An 18,693-nucleotide genomic window follows, 5' to 3' on the forward strand; every position below is an offset into this window, starting at 1 on the left:
GCTTTTCCTACCGCTTAACTTTATATCAATATGCTTGGATACAGCACTCTGAGCAACCAGTTTCTTTAGTGATGAGCTTTTGCGTCATTAACCGTCTTCTGGTCAGCAGATTTCCCCGCGGCTGTGTAGGAAATAACCTGTGAAGCTACAATCAAAAGAATTTGAAGAAATAAAGGTTGGAAATATGTCATGCTATGTGTAACAAATCTGAAATGAGTGAAAAATCTTTTTTCATATTTACATTTTCTTAAATGCACAGGTATATATATAGATATATCTGGGATACACCTTGCAAGAAAATGTCAGAGTGATGGACAGTTTTGCAAAATAACAGATTATGGGGCAATAGTTTTTTTTTTTTTAATTTATTTGTTTTACAAACCTCCGTGGACGGTGCAGTAAATCATCAGTGAACTGGCAGGTCCTAAAAATAAACACTGAGGAGCAATTTGTCATGTAGCCACATCCAGAGGATGCTTGGAGCTCTCATTGTAAGGTGCAGCCAAAGGAGTAGCTCTTTCCCCATGCTTCACCTTTTTCAGGGAATCAAAGAAGCGCCATATTTGTAGTACATCTCAAATTGATTACTTACATGCTCTAGCAAGCTCTGCTGCAGTACTACGATATCAGCAACAGAGGTAAAGCACTTTTTCTTTTTCTTCCTTCATGCCAAACAGCAGCACCACTGAGCACATTAAAATAGATTTTTTTTTCCTTCCCCCCCCCCTCAACTTTTCCAACCCCTCCAGCTCCTCTTCGGGCTGCTGCATCGTACCAGCCTGCTGTCACTGTGTAGTGCTTTTCCACTATATTTTGTTAATGTTTCAGTACAGCTGGGAAGTGTGGAAATGTGCTGATACAACAGCATAACCGTCCCCGAGTCCAGCCCACTTTCACAGGCTGCTGAGTGGGGGTTGTTCTGCAGCTGCCTTTGCTTGCACACGTATTTCCGAGCGCGCAGGTGGGAAAACATCTGGGAGCTGAAATTACACATGCAGTCGAGGCTGGTTTTAACGTTTTATGCTTTGAAGCAAAGATCTCCTGCAGTCGGCCTTTGTAAGCTGCAAGAAGATGAAGCCCAGATGCGGAAAACACGTTGCAGAAATGAAATCGCAGAGGAAAACTCTCTCTGAGGTCCTGATCTCTTCAGACGTGAAGTGAAGGTTTCCCCTCTGTAAACACAGGGCTGATCTATGACCGGGCCTCTATCATTGATTATCTGTAACCGAGGCTAAAAATAGAGCGAGCTAATCCACTGAACAGGCTTCAGATGGAGTTAACAGCGCAGCAGCATTCAGATCACGTTACAGCTCGCTGCAGAAGACACCGCACAACACGACACATCGCAAATCTATTTGTTTTTTTTACATCCGACACAGGGACCGACTCAGACGTCACAGTACAAACAGCTTTAATTATAAATAAAATCTGTAGAAATGATCAATCTTCTGATACGACAAACATTCAAGATTGTACCAGTCTCTTAAAGAATCAAACTAGATTAAGAGGTAGGGAGCTTAAACTTCCTCTGCTCAGTCATTCTTCATCCGACGCCTCCTGATCGGCCTGAGGTCCTGCGGAGCAGCTGCCCGCCGTTTTCCCATGTTTCTTCAGAGCTTTCAGGCATTTGTCGAGCCTCTTCACGCACAGCGTCACGTCGCCTCGGGTGATGCCCACGGCCGAGGCGGCGTTGAGGTACGGGCAGGGGTACGACTCGGAGTGCGACATGAATCCACGGAAGGTGTGACCGCTTATCGTCTGCTCCTTACCCAGCGGTATCACCCTGGAAACGAGGACGGGAGGGCAAGTAAATGATCAAATCCTTTGCAAAAAAAAAAAAGTAGGAATGTGTGGAGCCCCCTAGAGGCCGTGGGGGAAATCGTTTACTTTTGCGTTACTTTGCTAAAGTATCGCGTTCCCTTGCGATAAATGAGAAAATACAAGCTGGTCTACTTTGTATACAGGTAGTAAAGCCTATTAAATCTAAATAATTTTACATTTATCCATAAAATTATTTTTGTTGAACTGCACAGAACTTATTTTGAATTAATTGTTCAAAGCTTCAAAATGACTCATTTTTTACATCAATTTTTTTCAGCACAAGTGTGCGCGCTTTTTGTCCACTACACCAATAGCCATATGAGCGAAGCTAATGCTTCATTAAAAGTTATGATTCGAGGCACTTAGTGGTTTAATTTGGGGTTGCTTTGAAATGGTGTACCAAACTTTTAATTATTGCTATAGTGCAAAGGCTACTTTTAAGCCCTTTGTCTCACCTTCTAAACCAAACTCTGGCCCAGTGTAATGATATGCTTGCACCTCCGTCAGCACCACCAAGACTCACTTTAATGTTAAATCAATTAGGAACCAGCTCCTAACAACGATGAGAAACCATTATGGCGGAGAAATGCACTGTAATGAAAGGGTCGATGTGTGTTAATTGGTTTTTTTGGAGATGATTTGTGAGGAACAAAGAAGCTTCCCCTCAAAGTATTGATTCGGAGAATCAACTTCAGTCATTTCTGTGACTGTAAAACGTTATCCAAGGTGAGACAAGGGGACAAAAGGCCCCCTTGTCTCACCTTGGAAAGGGGCCTCAGACATTGTCCCCCAATGTCAGAGACGATGCCAATGTCTGACAGCTCTGACATTGGAAAACATTCCCAAGAACTGTTTGTGTCGATGCTTTCTTTCCCGGACGTCTTTCCGCTTTAAGCAGAAACAGTCCATTAAATTAGGCGCGGGCTCTGATAGAATGGACTGTCTAATCATCTAAAGTAGTTCCAGCTCATCCATTTACCCCAATCAGTGGCGTCTACGGGCCTGTGTTCTCATTCGTTTGGCTCATCCTAAATTCGTTTTAAAATTCAGACTTCTGTGTTAAAAAGCTCCACATCCTCTTTACTTTTCACTTCCCCGTTTTCCCCCAGTTTGTCACAGTACAGCTTTAAACATGAATGTATTTTGGGGACTTTTACTTTGTAGACCAACTCACGGAATAATTTTTGTGGGACTTAAGAGTTTTTTGTTTTTTTTACAAACCACTCTGTGGATATGTTCAAAATGTGGGATAATATTGGTTTTCAAGATGTAGTTTTTCTCACTAATGTTCAACAAACCTCAGAGGCCTTCACAGGCCTTCTACATTTATATCTAGATTAAGTTACACGTCGATTAATTATTAACTAGGCAAATCTGAAGACAAAAGGTCGCAGTGGATTTTATTTAGGAGTATCAGAGGAAAGGGGATCTGAATACAAAAACCTCTTTCAGATTAAATACCCTGAATTAAATCAAAGTTTGTGGTTGTAGTGCCAAAAACACAACAAAAAACAAGTGAAACAAATGGACAAAGGGGTGAGAATGTTTACGCGCGACCAGTTTTCATACCTCGCTCCCGACACCTGTCGGGTGAACAGCATGGAGCCGAGCTGAGTCACCGCCTGGTTGCTGGAGGCCTGGAGACCGTCTAGAGACATGGCTGAAGGAGGGGAGAGAGGTGCCACACCCAACACACAGACACACACAAAGGGTGACCCGGAAAGGTTAGAAACAAATTCTGACATGCTGGTTTGAGATCAGCACTTTGAACTTACCCAGAGATATGGGATTATGCGGGGTGTGAAGCAACCTCTCTCCGTGTGCAGAAGCAAGAGTCTTCAGCTCCTCAGCCAGGAAGGAATAAATCTCCTGCGGGCAGAAACATACAGACCATCAGGAAGCTATAAATATAGCAACAACCATGGCTTTATTTAAACAGCAGCAGCCTTTGGAGTTTTGTTTCCGTTTTCGATAATTCAGCAAATTTAGTAGCAACGGGCTAAATTCGTGTCCGAAATAAGTCTGTGTCCTCCCCCCCCATTCCCCCTCTTTCGGTTTCACTCAAGCCAGAGCGTCCACCGTCCGCCTCCTACTGGCTGGGATGTTTTGTTTGCATCACACTTCCACCTCCGGGATCAATTAGAGGAGCAGGACAGGAAGAAAGCATGCTACTAAACCGAGCACGTTTAAAAGATGCTGACAGAGTGTTTAGCACGGAGCGTCAAGCTGCTCCTGAAGGACCGAATCAGGTCGAATGGGTTCAGGACACCGAAGTTACGAGAACCAAACCTGCACAACAACGAGGCACAGTTTCCTTCCCCCCCCCCCCCCCTTCTGTTAGCATCAGAATACCTGCTGACGCTCTAAAAGGGCGGGTCGTCTGCAACCGCAGGCGTGCATCTGCTAAATCGGAGGGTTTTCTCCTTCAAGAGTCAAACACAAACAGTTCTTCAACCGCATCAAGGGTCCCCATGTGTCCCTTGTTCCTCAGGAACAAAGAGCAACTTTATTTTCCCAGGGCGGAGGAGGAGGGATGCAGCTGGCTCCGGCCGCCCAGACAATCTTCTCAGTGTTTGGGTCGAAAAGTTCCTCCGTGAAAACAACACGCCGGCCTCTTGGCCGTGCTGCGGACGTTTGCTAAATCAGTGCTACATGCGGCTTTAAGTGAACCTCAAAAGACTGAACGTCTGAATTATTTAAAGCTCGTCTCTCCCTCTGGAGAGAGGCGAGGAACTCTCCGGGATCTGCAGACACGATGGAAAAACCTATTTTGGACATTAATTATGCATTATGGTGGAGGAAATGGAAATCGATGGGCCTTAATGCTGCCGGGTCATACGACGGGCCAGAAGAGATTCAATTTTAAGGCTTTATGTTTCAGGACGTAATTACAAAAGATCAAATGGTCTGCACTGCATCTCGCAATTGAGCATGTAAACGTCAGATGAACCACAAAGCATCACATAACTTATAATTTGTTAATATATATAGTGAAACCTTACTATAATTAAAAAGAGGGCAAGAAACAAAAGTCATTTTAACTAAAAATGCACCCAATGGGAAATATTGAGATGACTTGGACTTGAATTTTATCGATGCAAAAACTAAAACTGTCATTAAGACAATCTCTCTCACGACTAAAAGAATCAAATTCTTCTACAACTGAAAACCATAACAAATAACTTTGCAATGTTTCAGAATAAAACAAATGCAAACTACTCAAAGAATCGCCATGCATTTTATTTTTTACATGGACAATACGGCTAAATGTGACATCCTCTCAAGTTCAGTCGCAGCATTGCGCCCCACTAATTACATTTACAAATTGTGCCATAAACGTGCACGTATTTACCATTTAATTCTTAAAGGTTTTAGATGTAGTTTCACAACTACTCCAAATCAAAGAGAGCCATGAAGGCACAGGAGTGGAAAAGCATCCAAAGCCTTGAGCATAAATGTCAATTTACGTGAAAGTAATAAAGCAGACTTAAATCGACAAACAAGCAGGAACAACAGTCACAAATGTGCTTCAAATGTTACCTTTAACCTATCAGAAGCCATGATGTCATCACCACCTCAGGTTTCCCTTTCCGTTTAAAGAGACAATAATCATTATATGTAAACTTCTGGTATCGGAGTCTTTAGCAATTAAATCTGAGACATGTTACTCATCTCATTATTGTGACATTTAGTAAATAGGAAATAATTTTGGTAATTCCGACTGACCAAAAACACATTTGGCCTAATTTAGCTTCAGACGGTGAAAAACAAAACGGTCTTTTCATTTGCTGTACGTACATTTCTGGTTTCAACCGTCTGTATTATTTTATTATATTACTTAGAGAAAATCCACAATATATTCAAGCAACTTATTGTTTGCATCCGACTTTGTATGATATAATACTTATTCCACCGAAACAAAGAGACTTTAAATAATTCATTAAAAAAATTATTTTAAAAAAGTGATGAGTTTCCCATAAGGAGTTTATGTAAACCTTTGATAAATACTGTACTTAAGAAGGTTGTCTCAGACATCGGCTTAGTTTTTGTTAACTAAATTATTCTCATTTCTAATGCAGTGTAGTTCATCTGAGGTAAAAATAAAATAAAGACAAATGAGGATTTTTAATCGTGTTAGGATACAGGATCTCATGCAAGTCACGTTTTTTTTTTTTTTAACCATAATGGTATATTTCTGCTACAAATCGAGGTGTCATAACTAAATCACTGAGTCGTGACAGTCTCCTGTGTGATTTTCTTTTTCTTTTTTTTTGAAGACATCATATAGTCTGCAATTTGTTTCAAAGAATATTCCTTCAGAACGACGTCAAGATTCCCATTTTAAGCGGATCTGTTGTTGCTGTTGTATTACGCGAGCTTGAAGGGAGGCAGATTTTGTTCAGCACATTTACAGCAGTGTGGAGGAGTGGGAATGCTGCAGTGCCTACGGTCTGAAGAGGGGGAATGCTGCATTGTGAGTAGCTCAAAAAGTTCTGGATCAATTTTATCTCTCTCCAGCACAGCCCTCCCTCTAACAAAGCAAAGTGCTTGCTCAAGACCAGAGTCCACACTTTCAGTCGGAGTGACGGCCAAAGCCACACGCAGCATTACAGCTGGAACTGGGCTCACCTTCTACAGGCTGAAGCAGCCATTTTAGATAAAAGTCAGCAATACAACATCAGAAACTAATTCATTCTATGCAAATTACTATTTCATTTACAGCTGCAGAAGTATTCACAACCCTTGAACCTTTTCATATTTTGTCATCTTTCAACTGTAAACTTCAATGTTTTTTAATTATGTGATAAAGTAATGAAGAATTTCTAAATCCTTTTACGAAGATTGTGTTAAAAAATTCTGAAAAGTGTGGCATGCCTTTGTACTTAGCCCCCACCAAGTCAACACTGTCCTGCAAAGTTTAGATGAATCTCTATTCCAGCAAACCTGAACCAAACGAATGACTCTTTACCAGGTCTCTGTAGAGCTAACCAAGATACTAATGAGGGATTTGCGTCATTTAATTCAGGTGTGTTGGAACAGGGATGCATCCAAAAATTAAAAGGATAGCAGATCTCGAGGACTTGAGAATCCCTGATCGAAGCCCTTCTATTGTAGCTCTGGCTGTATGCTCCAACTGGTTTGGATCCAGGATTTTTTTATCTCCATTTATCGTCATCTTTGACCAGGTTCACTTTTTCCTCCTGCAGTGTTTGGTCTTAAACACAAATAGTGTTTTGTCAGTACACTAAAAACCACCATAACCATTGGAGACTAAGCTTCAGGACAAGGGGTGAAATGGGATATAGGATGTTTGTTCACTAATTTCCTTTAAGAAAACTCTGAGACCTACATACTGGATTTAGACTGAGATTATATTACACACAACGACTATTTAAAAGGTTCATTCCTTCTGAGAAAAGTTGGCTGCACATGTCCCACTTCTCAGATTTTTATCTTGAGAAGGAAATTTTGCCTTGGCCTGTCACATACAATTTAAATAAAACTAATTTTTGTGGTTTCAACATGGTAACACGTGAAAAACCATTGATCTGTTGATGAAAATACTAAGAAGTCGTCCCACCTCGACACAAGAAGAAGCCAAGCTATTTTCAGCTTTAGAAAGGGCAGCGTCTGTTCTCACCTTTCTCTCCGTAAGGTACCTCTTGTAGCCGTTGGCTCCCAGAGTGAGAAGGGTAATGAGGACATCGAGGGAAGGTGAAGCTGACGCTCTACCTGGACGTAGGAACACCAGAGGAGGTTTGTGGGGCAGTTAAAAACAAACTAGGAAACAAACAAAATCTTCCCATAATCAGTTCCGATTTATGACTGGCATGTCAAATACTAAGAAAGGAAATAAACTTTATTTTATTTCTTGTTTGTTAAATATTTTATCTGTCAAATGTATAAGCACAAAGCATAATGTTCAGTTGTTTAATCAAAATAAAGCATAAACAAGTGATTTTCTTAACAATAACCGGGTAACGGATCAATACTGATCAAATGATTATAAAATAATTGGTATCGGTCTCCGACTGAACTCAAGTACTAGCATTTTTTTGTTGTCAAATGCTGATTTTTCCACCCTTCGCACTGTATTCTGTAATATCAACAAGTCCTACAAAAACTAAGTAAAGATGCTAGCATTAGCCTGTTAATTCAGCAAATTGCTCAGCCTGAAAAGAAATTTTTTTTTTTTTTGGACAACAGCTAAATGTGCCATGTTATACATATGATTAGTAACAGAAGACATAACTATGAATGTTCGGCTGACCACATGTTAGAGTATTACAGATCTGACCCGGTGTATAGAGGACAAAATTAGGTAAACAAAGAAATATGTAAAAAAAAAAAAAAAAAAAAAAAAAAAACATGGATCCTGTTAGGGAGTGAGCTATAACACTGACAGAGGTAAACGGGATGCAGACACATAAAACTAAACTATCCTCACTACCTCAAGTGAAGAAAAAGAGGTTAGCAATAATGGATAAGTTAGAAATCTATATGGGGTAAAAAGAATGGACATATATATAGATATATATATCTATATATATTACAGACAGACAGACAGATAGATATTTTATGTGAAATTCAGCTTTATCAAGAAAACTAGAGCGTGTATCTGTAAGCTTCTGTCTTAACATGGAAATGGGAAAGTCATCTTTTTAAAGGAAACACTTCTGAAACGAATCCTGCTTTATCAGCTGTTTCTGTAAGGCCATTCTGATTCAGATATGATTGGTTTGTTGCTCACCTGGGTACATCTTGCTTATCTCCTGCACAAAACACTCATCAAAACCTGCGATTATGGCGCCACCTACTGGAACCATAAAGTTCTTGTCCAAGCTCTGAACAAAGGCGTCGATTCTTCCCACACGAGCCCCCTGTTACAAACAGGAGACGTTCAAGACACAAAAATAACGCATGTTTCTAATTGGTAACGATTGAGCTCACAGAGTTCCATGGCTGTCAGATGTTAACATAAACACATATTAATAAATCTAAAAAAAAATTGGGCTTTTAATGATGCATTTAAGGTTTTTTTTTTTTTTTTTTGCAATGTGCAATGATGACACAACAAACACTATGTATAACAAAATTCTGGATTACACACACAGATTAAAATATATATAACACTTCACATCCCAACTACACGCGTTCCGTCACCACTAACAACTCCTGGCATAACTCTGGCTGAATATTCTACCCACTCTCCGTAGCATGATTTGTAAAATTCATGTGCACCACTGGCTTCTCTGACCTTTTAAGAATAATCCTTAAATTCCCAAAAGGGCTGAAGCTCTGCTTTATTCATTTCAAAATCTATTTTGATGTGCATTTATATCTCCATCAGATTTTCAGCCATCTGACGAGAGCTACCAACTTGAGGTGAAGATAATTTGGTCGATCAGGGTCAACACCAAGGCTCCAGTCTATAGTGAACTGGAAGAAACAGGAACACCCGTGTGACTGCACCAGGTAGAATGAGATTCACATCGCCATGGACAAGTCCAATGGCTTCTGGAGAAAAGAATTATCCTCAGACGAGGGAAAGATGGATTAATTGAACAGGAAGAAGATCTACAAGTCTGAAATTAAGACTTTCAAACCTTGAATATCGTACAAGTTTACTGTACCAACTGTCAAGCATGTAGGCGGAAGTTGTGGTGCATTGAATAAAGCAGATGGAGTTATAAAGGTGGAGGACATACCTCCAAATTCTTTTAAAGTGGAAGTTATTGTTGTATTGACCACTGTGTGGATTAGGGAATACACAGAGTAAAAATTACACTAAAGAAAATGTATTCAACTGCTTCACTCCCATCAAGTCTTAGCTGCTGATACCTGCTGTATAAGATGCATGCATTTGGACGACTGCACTCCGTACGCGTTGTTGACGATGTGAGGGATGTCATGTTTGGCGCACATAGTGGCCAGTTCTTCAAGCCTGGAAGACGGAACGAGACAAAAAAGATAAACAAAGCAGCGCTTTCTTTATTCACACTCTTGGAAAAAAAACTGAAAAGCTGGATATGCTTTGTCATGGAGATGCTGCAGAAGTTTGAGAGTACGACAAAATCTTCCACTAACCTGTCGGGGACCCGTGGAGCGAAGCAAGACGTTGTCGAATGAACGCACAGGATGTTTTCTGCTCCAAGCTCGTCGATCTTGCGTTGAACTGCTTCCAGGTCCGTTCGCAGCTCATCCCCCTCTGTGACGTTCTCCACAACTACGGGCTCAAATCCTGAAAACAAGAACCGCTTGTCATTAGAGAGGAATGCTGTCCCAAAACAGAGGTGGAGCAGAAGCAGGGTTTAAAAAATAGCTTAAATCAAAGATACTCTGTAAAGTAAATGGGAACTTTTCAAAAGGACTTGTTCGTTAAAAGGAGGTCAGGTTGCCGTGGATTTTGAACGCCGACCTGCTGTGATCATGGATTTGAAACACGACTTCTGGTCGATGCGAGGCCAGATGATGTAGCGGGCCTTGGGTCTGCGGTGACGGAGGGTCAGGAAGCACAGAGTCAGGCTCATTCCTGTTGCCATGGGAACAACAAAGCAGCTTGCCACACTGCGAACACCTGGAGTAGAGAGTAAGATTAGACCTTTCACACCGAAGACATTTTTAGACTTTGCTGCATACTGGAGTTTTTTCTCATCATCATCACAGGGACAAAAGTGTTTATTCTATAATCAATTTAAATTTATTGTTAATGTTAAAAAAAAAACACAACACAACATTTTTAATTCAACATTTTTTTATTATTTTTTTAAATGCTGCTGTTTTTATCTTGTTAAATGTTTTATCTCACAGGTTGACATTTCTCAGTGAACCTGCAGCATTCTCACCCGAAATCTTCAAGATGTCCAGAACAACAGAGTTTGTGAGCTTGTTGAGCAGACTGGATCCTGCGGCTTTGGGCTGAACGGCAGCGATGTCACCCGACCGACCGATGCCATGGATCAGCCTAAACGAAAACAGCAGCAGCGGACCAGTTAAGTTCACCAAGACTTATCCTGCTGCAGAGGCGCTGCTCTGTTCCGGAGTCAGCTTTGGAGAGAAAGCGGCATTTATCGATAGGAAAAAAAAAGTTTAACTCCCAACAAGATTTCACACATAGTGAGAAATTAGGGAAAAGGGAAACTTTTTGCACCGACACAGAGATTCACGCAAAACGTTGTGCAAAGTACACACTTAAATCAAATCTAAACTTTAAAAATGTCAGAGAAATATATCTCCACGCTTTGTGAGACTTTTTATCACTATGAATCCATATAAAAATTATATATATATATATATATATATATATATATATATATATATATATATATATATATATATATATATATGTATTAAAAAAAAGTCAAGAGGCATCAGGTCTGAAGAACAGTAAGATCTGGGTATTTATTTTGAAATATTTTCTGTCAGGGATCAGAAAAACTTCAAATTAACATCAAAATGCACATCTGGTAACCTCGGGAGGACTGGTTTGGACAGCTGGGTCTTTACACTCCTCACCTTTTTCAATGAACCTTCGGCAAGGACATAGAATGAGCCGAGAACTGCAGGATTTTTCATTAATGCGGTATCAAAATAACGATCAATGAGCAAGAAAAACTGTACTCAGAAAACCATCTTCACCTCACACCTCCCAAATATGAGCGTTTGGTCAGCTACGAAAGCGATCTGAACCTGTAATGTCTCCTCGCCACCAGGCTGGACGCCACGCGGCCCTCCCTCTCTCCGACACCGCAGTTGCCCAGGAAGTTGTTGCTGTCCATCACGGCCAGCTCGTTTAGGAACAGCTCCACAGTGCTTTCGCTCCATCCCTCCTCCGGACACTTGCCCTGCAGAAACACAATGTGAGAAGACGGTACAGCTGCAGCTGCAGCAAATGTATCTAACCCAACCTGGTCCAGTAAATGTCTGATGAGCTGTTCGTGGCCACGGCGAGCCTGAGAGCCCTGGCGGATGTAGGAGGACGAGACGGTTTTCTCGCAGAGGGTGACGTTTTCGCTGTTCATCCCTGGTGAAAAGCACATGACCTGACATCAGACTCACCATTTTATATCTTGGTTTTCTTTTGTATTTTGCGTGACACACAAAACTGATGTTTTGTCTAATAAAACTTTACCTACATACATCACTGATCTCCGTCTTTACATCTACAATCACTTGCCCAGACAGTGCAGGTTTTGGTTTAACCACAAAGCTGCAAAAATACTTTTATCCCAACAAAACAACAACAGTAAACGTGACACCCGTGACGAAGGCAGTATGAAAAGCAATGGGGCGTGGTGACCTGGAATCCTAAAATCATAATGTAATGTTTTTCTATAAAAGGACTATAAAAAAAATACAATGTACCACTTAAGCGGCTCTACTGAAATTCCTTCCTTGGAGCTAATCTATCCATCATCATTATGGTCTTTATGATGGAGGACAAAAAAGGGCCCATCTGTCTCACAATTCGAAGAGATTTGTATATCATGTTTTAGTAGTGTTGTTCTTTATTATTTATATTTTGATACTGACTCTTTTGTAGCTCAAGAAGAATAACACATGACCAAAAATAACTGAATAGTTTTTTTTGTTTTCATTAATGTTCACTCCCTGATTGCAGTTTTCTGGTCAATCGCTGATTACCGATCTCTAAAAACCGTGATCTGCCAATTCCGATTCTGGCCAACGGCAATTTTTCCCCCCGCAGAATAGGCAACAATGTGATGACTATTGATGACTGCCAGGTTGCAGACATGACCTAGTGGATGGGGTTGTCAGTCAAACCTCTCTCATGAGAGAGCAGAAGAGGACAGTGGCTGATTTTCAGACCTTTGCTGAGGTAGATGATATCTGCTTCACATGCAAGAATCAGCCGATCACCAATCTCCCAAAATTAAGGAAATCGGCAATAAATCGGTGCACCTCTACTCCAATGGTGCATCAATGGTACTCTTACGAAAACAAAACTGGAAAAAAAAGACAGGGCAGAAAAGTGCTCTTGGCAGCAAAATGAACCAGCACATATCAAACAAGGTTATCTAAATCCAACTGAGAATCTGAATAAAGAGATGGAAACTGGTGTTCACAGACATAACCTACTGCTTTTAAACTACACACTGCAAATAACGTGAAAACAACGCACACCACACTCTTCAGGTTTTGCAGAAAAATGATTGAAAAGCGTTCATTTTACTTCCAGATTTCTGCTACTCTATCACACAGCATTTCAAGTTAACAATACGCGCAGCTTTCCCGTACGTATTCCAAAAGTATTGAGCAACTTACCCGCAGTTGTGCATGCAGACCAAGCCTCTACTTAACACGTCTGGTTACAGTGTGGCAGACGGCTGCCTCATGCTTAGCTCAGCAGCAGGGCTAACACCCGCTGTTTGCTAAGCTAATGTTTACCCCCGTGAATCGTCACTTTGGTCACACTCTAAAAATGGCGCCCGCCTTATCGCGTCTTCCTCCTGAAAACCCTCTTGAGTTTCTGACTGTGAAACAAACCTCCTCACAATCTCAGGCGGCAGAGGAACATGTGCAACTTGTGCCGTGGTGGATAAAGGTTGAAGACAGAAAGCAGAGCACTGCTACGACAGGCCGTCACGTGACTTCAGCGCGCAGGTCACGTGATCACAGTTTGCCTGTCAAAGAAGCAAAGAGAACCGCAGGAGGTTTAAATGCGACTTTAAAATTCGTATTTTCTACAAACTGTCATTGTCACATTTTTACTTAAAAAAAAAAAAAAAAATTAATATATATATATATATATATATATATATATATATATATATATATATATCTGTAATGAAAACGTCGGATTTTAAACAAACAACAACATAACAGCAATGGGACAGTTTGCATACATGTCAGTCATGGTAATCCTATGATGAAATAACAGAAACACGAATTTATTAGTCTGAAGGCCTCGACAGCATTTCAAATTTGAAATCTAGATATTGACTGGACTCTTTCAGCATTACTGTCAGGCTGCCTTATATCACTTTAGAATACTTTAGTTATACAAGGGACTTAGTGGACTCAGAGGCTGCAAGATGCCCAGGTTCTGTGGCTGGAAAACAAGCCCAAATCATCACCCTTTCACCAGTGTTTCAACACTGATTTAGTCCCTTAAATCAAGACTAAACTTGTTTAGAGTTGACTTCAATTAATAACTGGAGCATCATAAATTGTAGTCAGTTATTGAACTTTTCACCACTTTGTTTTATTTTGTCGCTGTTGCTTGTTCGTTGTTTTATTTACTTTTTTTTTCCTCATTATGAAATTCACATTAAATTGCCCAGTTACTAAAATGTCCTGTACAAATCAACTTGGTTTCTCATTGTACTGGAAAATATCAAACTCATCTAATTTGCAAAAAAAGTACAAGATTCCCAAGGCCTTGTTGTTCATTTAGATGCAACTTTGCAAAAGTTGTGCAGCCATGTTAAATTTAGATCAAAGAAGATTCTTTTGGCAAATCTTCCAAAAATACAACCATTCTGGTCTTTTTCTTGTTAATATTTAACATGTCATCTCTGGATATTTCAGTATTCTTTCTGTTTCACACATCCAGCAAAAAAAAAAAGAAAAAAAAAGAAAAAAAGAAAAAAAAATATATATATATATATATATATTCATTTTGATAGATTAATATGATATATTTTAGTCCATCATTTTAGTTTCTTAACAACACTTATAATTGTCATACAAGAGGCCACGACACATGGACGTTCACATTCATCTTTTAATGTCAATTTCAAACCAGCCATTCCTAATCATCATTTAGCCTGGAAAATTGAAAATGTGACTTTTTAAATCCCTACTTATTGTACAAATCTATTCTAAGCAACAACATATATATTATATATATATATATATATATATATATATATATATATATATATATATATATATATATATATATATATATATATATATATATATATATATATATTTTTTTTTTTTTTTTGGTAAGTAAAAGTAACCATCTGTACCCTCAAACATGCGCTTACAAGCCTGAAAGAGCAAAGAACTTCAGCACAGTTTGCGTATTTTGATGTAACAGCAGGGTTTTACTGTTGTGGTTTAAACACTAATTTATATTGAGTAATTTGTTTAATGATTTGATTATTTCCTCCACTGAATAGCCTATTGTCTTATTCACAAAAGTCCAAAATCAATCCTACGAGTAAAGTCGACCACAAATACACAAATCTTTCAAATATACTTAAACATTTCTGTCTGATGAGGAGGCAAAAAAAGTTTCTCATGCACATTTTTTGAAAAACACATTAAAAACCATTACAAGTGCCCAGCAATTTAACCCCTACTTACTCCTCCAAACAACAACAACAACAACAACAACTGTATACAAGAATAACATGTAAATCAACACAAAATACAATACCACACAAAATGCTTGGAATCTTTTCGGGTCGCATACCCTGTTAGATTCAAAAGCCCAAAGAAAAATACTTTAACAGAGATTTAAATATGAAGTAACTCATAGCAACAGTGGACAGTTGATAGCATTAACTTGGTAACTTTGCATCAATTCTGTTTACCAAGCATGCATGTGTTTCGAAGTGGAAGATTGGCAAGACAAAGCAGACATACAAAGACACAAGCGATGACCCAGGAATATTCTGTTTAAAAACAATCTGAAGCGTTAATGGCAGCAGCACTTTCGTTTGGGGTCTTCATCTATTAGGAAGACAAGTAATATGAGCTTTGATTCAATAATAAAATCTACTGAACCAAAGGGCTCAGCATACTGTATATCAGGTAACCTTTAGCACATGCTAGCCCTATTTTGTCATTTTGACATTTTAATTTGGTCTAAATTTCATATTTTTGCCGAAACAAGAATTTGTTTTATTATTATTTTATAGCTAAAATAATAATTTTAGCTATAAATTTCACTTTGAAATTTCAGTGTGACACTCCAAGTTTCAGTGTGACACTCCAAGGTTTAAACTCTCTGGAACTAGAAAAAATAAATAAATAAAAGAACATATAATAAAAAACAAACCAAAAATAACAACAACAACAACAAAAAGCAATTTGAAATTATTTACATATAACTATTAAATGGGGGAAAAAAATGTTGTGTCAAGATAAGATGTCGTTTATATAAAAATACTGGAAATAATGTATAAAGCATTGAACAAAGGTTTTCCTTCTGGAATTCAGAAATTATTTAAGTTAAGAGAGAATAAATATAATTTGCGAGGTTTGTTTATATTTCAATGTGCAAAAGACAAGAGCCAGGTAAAATCAAGATGTGTTTCAGTTATTGGTGTGAAACTGTGGAATGAATTGAATGATGATTTTAAGTTATGTCCTTTCTTGGTGAGCTTCAAAGGAGCTCTAAAATATAAAATGACAACATCTTACGCTGTAAAGTAGATTTATAGATTTATATATGTATTGTTAAGATATCTTGTTAGGTTGTTGTATAAAATAGGGTAGAAAAGGATAAGGCTGGCTTCAGCCTATTCCTTCTTTGGTAAATTATGGGTTTGTTTATTGTTGTTTTGTTTGTGTCGTGTGTTTAATGTGGGTAATTTACCAAAATAAAGTATTGATTGATTGATAAGATTTTAGATAGTTTAAAAAAAACACACACACACATTGCTACCGCTTATTAACTTGTTCTGTCAGATAAAAACAAATGACTTTATTCTGTGATATGTTGACATTACACTGGATAGATAGATAGATAGATAGATAGATAGATAGATAGATAGATAGATAGATAGATAGATAGATAGATAGATAGATAGATAGATAGATAGATAGATAGATAGATAGATAGATAGATAGATAGATGTTAAGTGCGCTTACCTTTTTTGTCTAAATAAGTTAGGAATATTTCAGTGTCTGCAGGGACACTCGTATGGCTTAATGTGACAAACTAATTCTTATTGAATTATTCGAATGTGGCTGCAATTTGCGATAATATACAAATATTATAAATAAACAAAATTCATTCAGGTTCACATGACACAGTAGGTATTACACGGTGGAGTAAACCGACAGAGCTGGTTCTGGCTGCACCTTTCAGCCAGAAAAAATCCTGTTTGGCTGCAAAGGGGAGAGAAAGATGGCAAGTTGTTGGCATAGCAGGCCTCAGAGTTCAACAGCTATGCCAACATCTTGCCTTCCTTCGGGACCCACGTTAAAGAGGAAGCAAAGCGCTGAAAGTGTCCCTCCTGAAAGATCCAGACTCATCTTTCATCCAGATTGGAGGGGTGGAGAGGTGGTGGGGTGGCGAGGAGGGTTCAAACTGAGCGACATTTTTAGAGCGACGTGAAAACAAACAAAAAAAAAAAAGGTGGAGAGCCAGGAACAACGAGATCCACGTCAAATCTGAACCTTGGCGAGAGAGAAAGCTTACTCCATCTTCATGATTTTACGCGCGCCCTGAAGTATAATCCAAATCTTTTATTTATAATGCGGATCATTTTAAGTGGAATAAAAAAAGAAAACAACAGCAAAATACACTCCAAATTTGCGCAAAAAAAAGAAGAAAAAAAAAGAAGAAGTTCTGAATTGGAAGTTATTCCCACCTGCGCGCATGGATTAGTAACGCATCAGCCTGTTGATTCGAGAGGACTCCCGCATCAGTCCTCTCCTAATGTCCTAAGTCCTTGTGTGGAAGCGCAAAGCAGGCATGTCCGCCTGTCCTCCGCCTGGCTGGGGGTGTCAGCTGAGCGACTGCGGCACTGACTGCGCAGAGCTGGAAGGAGGTGTGCTTTTAAGCCATGTGGAGGCTTCCGGCAAAGGGTGGGAAAAAAAAAGAATAAAAAAAAAAGGGGCGCTGTCAAGGAACCCCATTGGTCAAGAAGGACCATTACATGAAAGGACCGTTGAAGACAAAATACAAGAAAAAGAAAAAGAAAAAAAAAAAGAAAAAAAAAACTTTTCAAACCTGTCAGGACCGAAAAGTTCCCCGGGCGTTTCTAACTAATTCCACAGGTAGATCGTTCCGTAAACACAAATCCAAAATTCCCTGTTCACCAGAACTCTAAGCACGCAAAAATAACTAATAAAAAGCATATAAATAAATGAAAAAAAAAAAAAATCAAACGGGCTGGGCTTGATAGTAAATGACTCAGAATGATTCAAAACCCCGTCTAGACCAGAATTAGGGTGATGGCCACCCAAACCATGATCATCAGATGGTGAGCAAACTGTGACTGTGGGCTTTTTAGACAACCTTGTCGTCTAAAAATAAATTTAAAAAAATCTGTAAAATAGTCAAATGTCCATGAATAAAAACATTTTCCCTAGAGCAGTTAAACGGAGCAAAGGAGAACTTGTAAATCCAAACAGAGTGTGAGGTTTATTTCAGAGGCATTATGCTTTATGTGTTTGAAGACAAAGCCATCCAGTTATGCTGCTGCTGCCTGACACCATTCTGATCTGAGGATATTTCTCAGGTTCAGGTGAGCTGAAGCATGCCCACAGCACAATGCTCCCACCAACGTGTTTTACAAAGTGGGAGGTGTTCTTAGTAAAAGCAATATCTGTACAGCTGAATGTGGCTTCCGGCATGTGTCAGTCTAGCTTGATAGTCTCTTCAGTGCAGCAGCTTTTCTTGGTTTACAACCTCAAAGAGAGCAAATTTTCGACTTGGCTGAATTAAAAAAAATTTTTTTAGTTCAGGATCTTTTGTATAGTCTCTCACATATTCCTCCATTCATGGTTTCTTCTGCGTGACTCCAGTTCCAGCACTCGGAAATCCTGTGATAACTTCATGTGTTCCCTCCCTCGACTCCTTGTGAGCAGCAATTTGTTTTCTCAAAGACTTCTTAGTTTATGAACATTGCACTCATTATTGCACAATGTTGCTTTGTGTTTTGC

At 39.2% G+C, this 18,693-nt stretch overlaps 1 protein-coding gene across 2 annotated transcripts; it reads right to left on the minus strand.

The window, feature by feature from the left end:
- Positions 1-1,394: 1,394 nt before the first annotated feature.
- sepsecs (Sep (O-phosphoserine) tRNA:Sec (selenocysteine) tRNA synthase) lies at positions 1,395-18,030 on the minus strand. Of its 2 annotated transcripts, XM_088015462.1 has the most exons (13): positions 17,397-18,025; positions 13,108-13,466; positions 11,730-11,845; positions 11,512-11,666; positions 10,668-10,786; positions 10,241-10,399; positions 9,910-10,063; positions 9,664-9,766; positions 8,573-8,702; positions 7,463-7,554; positions 3,597-3,690; positions 3,391-3,481; positions 1,395-1,783 (listed from the first exon to the last, which is right to left on the minus strand). In XM_088015462.1, exons 3-13 carry the CDS (start codon positions 11,841-11,843, stop codon positions 1,537-1,539), a joined length of 1,458 nt encoding a protein of 485 aa, XP_087871588.1. In that variant the 5' UTR covers positions 11,844-11,845; positions 13,108-13,466; positions 17,397-18,025; the 3' UTR covers positions 1,395-1,536. The 2 variants fall into 2 exon arrangements, with proteins under 2 accessions (XP_087871588.1, XP_087871587.1); XM_088015461.1 differs by having other exon boundaries at positions 11,512-11,845; positions 17,397-18,030.
- Between the last annotated feature and the right edge of the window lie 663 nt (positions 18,031-18,693).

Source organism: Poecilia mexicana, unplaced genomic scaffold (genome assembly GCF_051168715.1).
Source record: "Poecilia mexicana isolate PSO_F unplaced genomic scaffold, ASM5116871v1 scaffold_18, whole genome shotgun sequence".
NCBI lineage: Eukaryota > Metazoa > Chordata > Actinopteri > Cyprinodontiformes > Poeciliidae > Poecilia > Poecilia mexicana.

Bases quoted from the DNA above. Each gene is read 5' to 3' on its own strand.
- sepsecs (XM_088015461.1), bottom strand. From the start codon at position 11,843: ATGAACAGCGAAAACGTCACCCTCTGCGAGAAAACCGTCTCGTCCTCC. The intron at 10,400-10,667 runs GTGAGAATGCTG...TCTCTACTCCAG, and splicing joins GGACATCTTGAAGATTTCGG to GTGTTCGCAGTGTGGCAAGC. The intron at 8,703-9,663 runs GTATCAGCAGCT...TGTTTGTAACAG, and splicing joins GCATGCATCTTATACAGCAG to GGGGCTCGTGTGGGAAGAAT.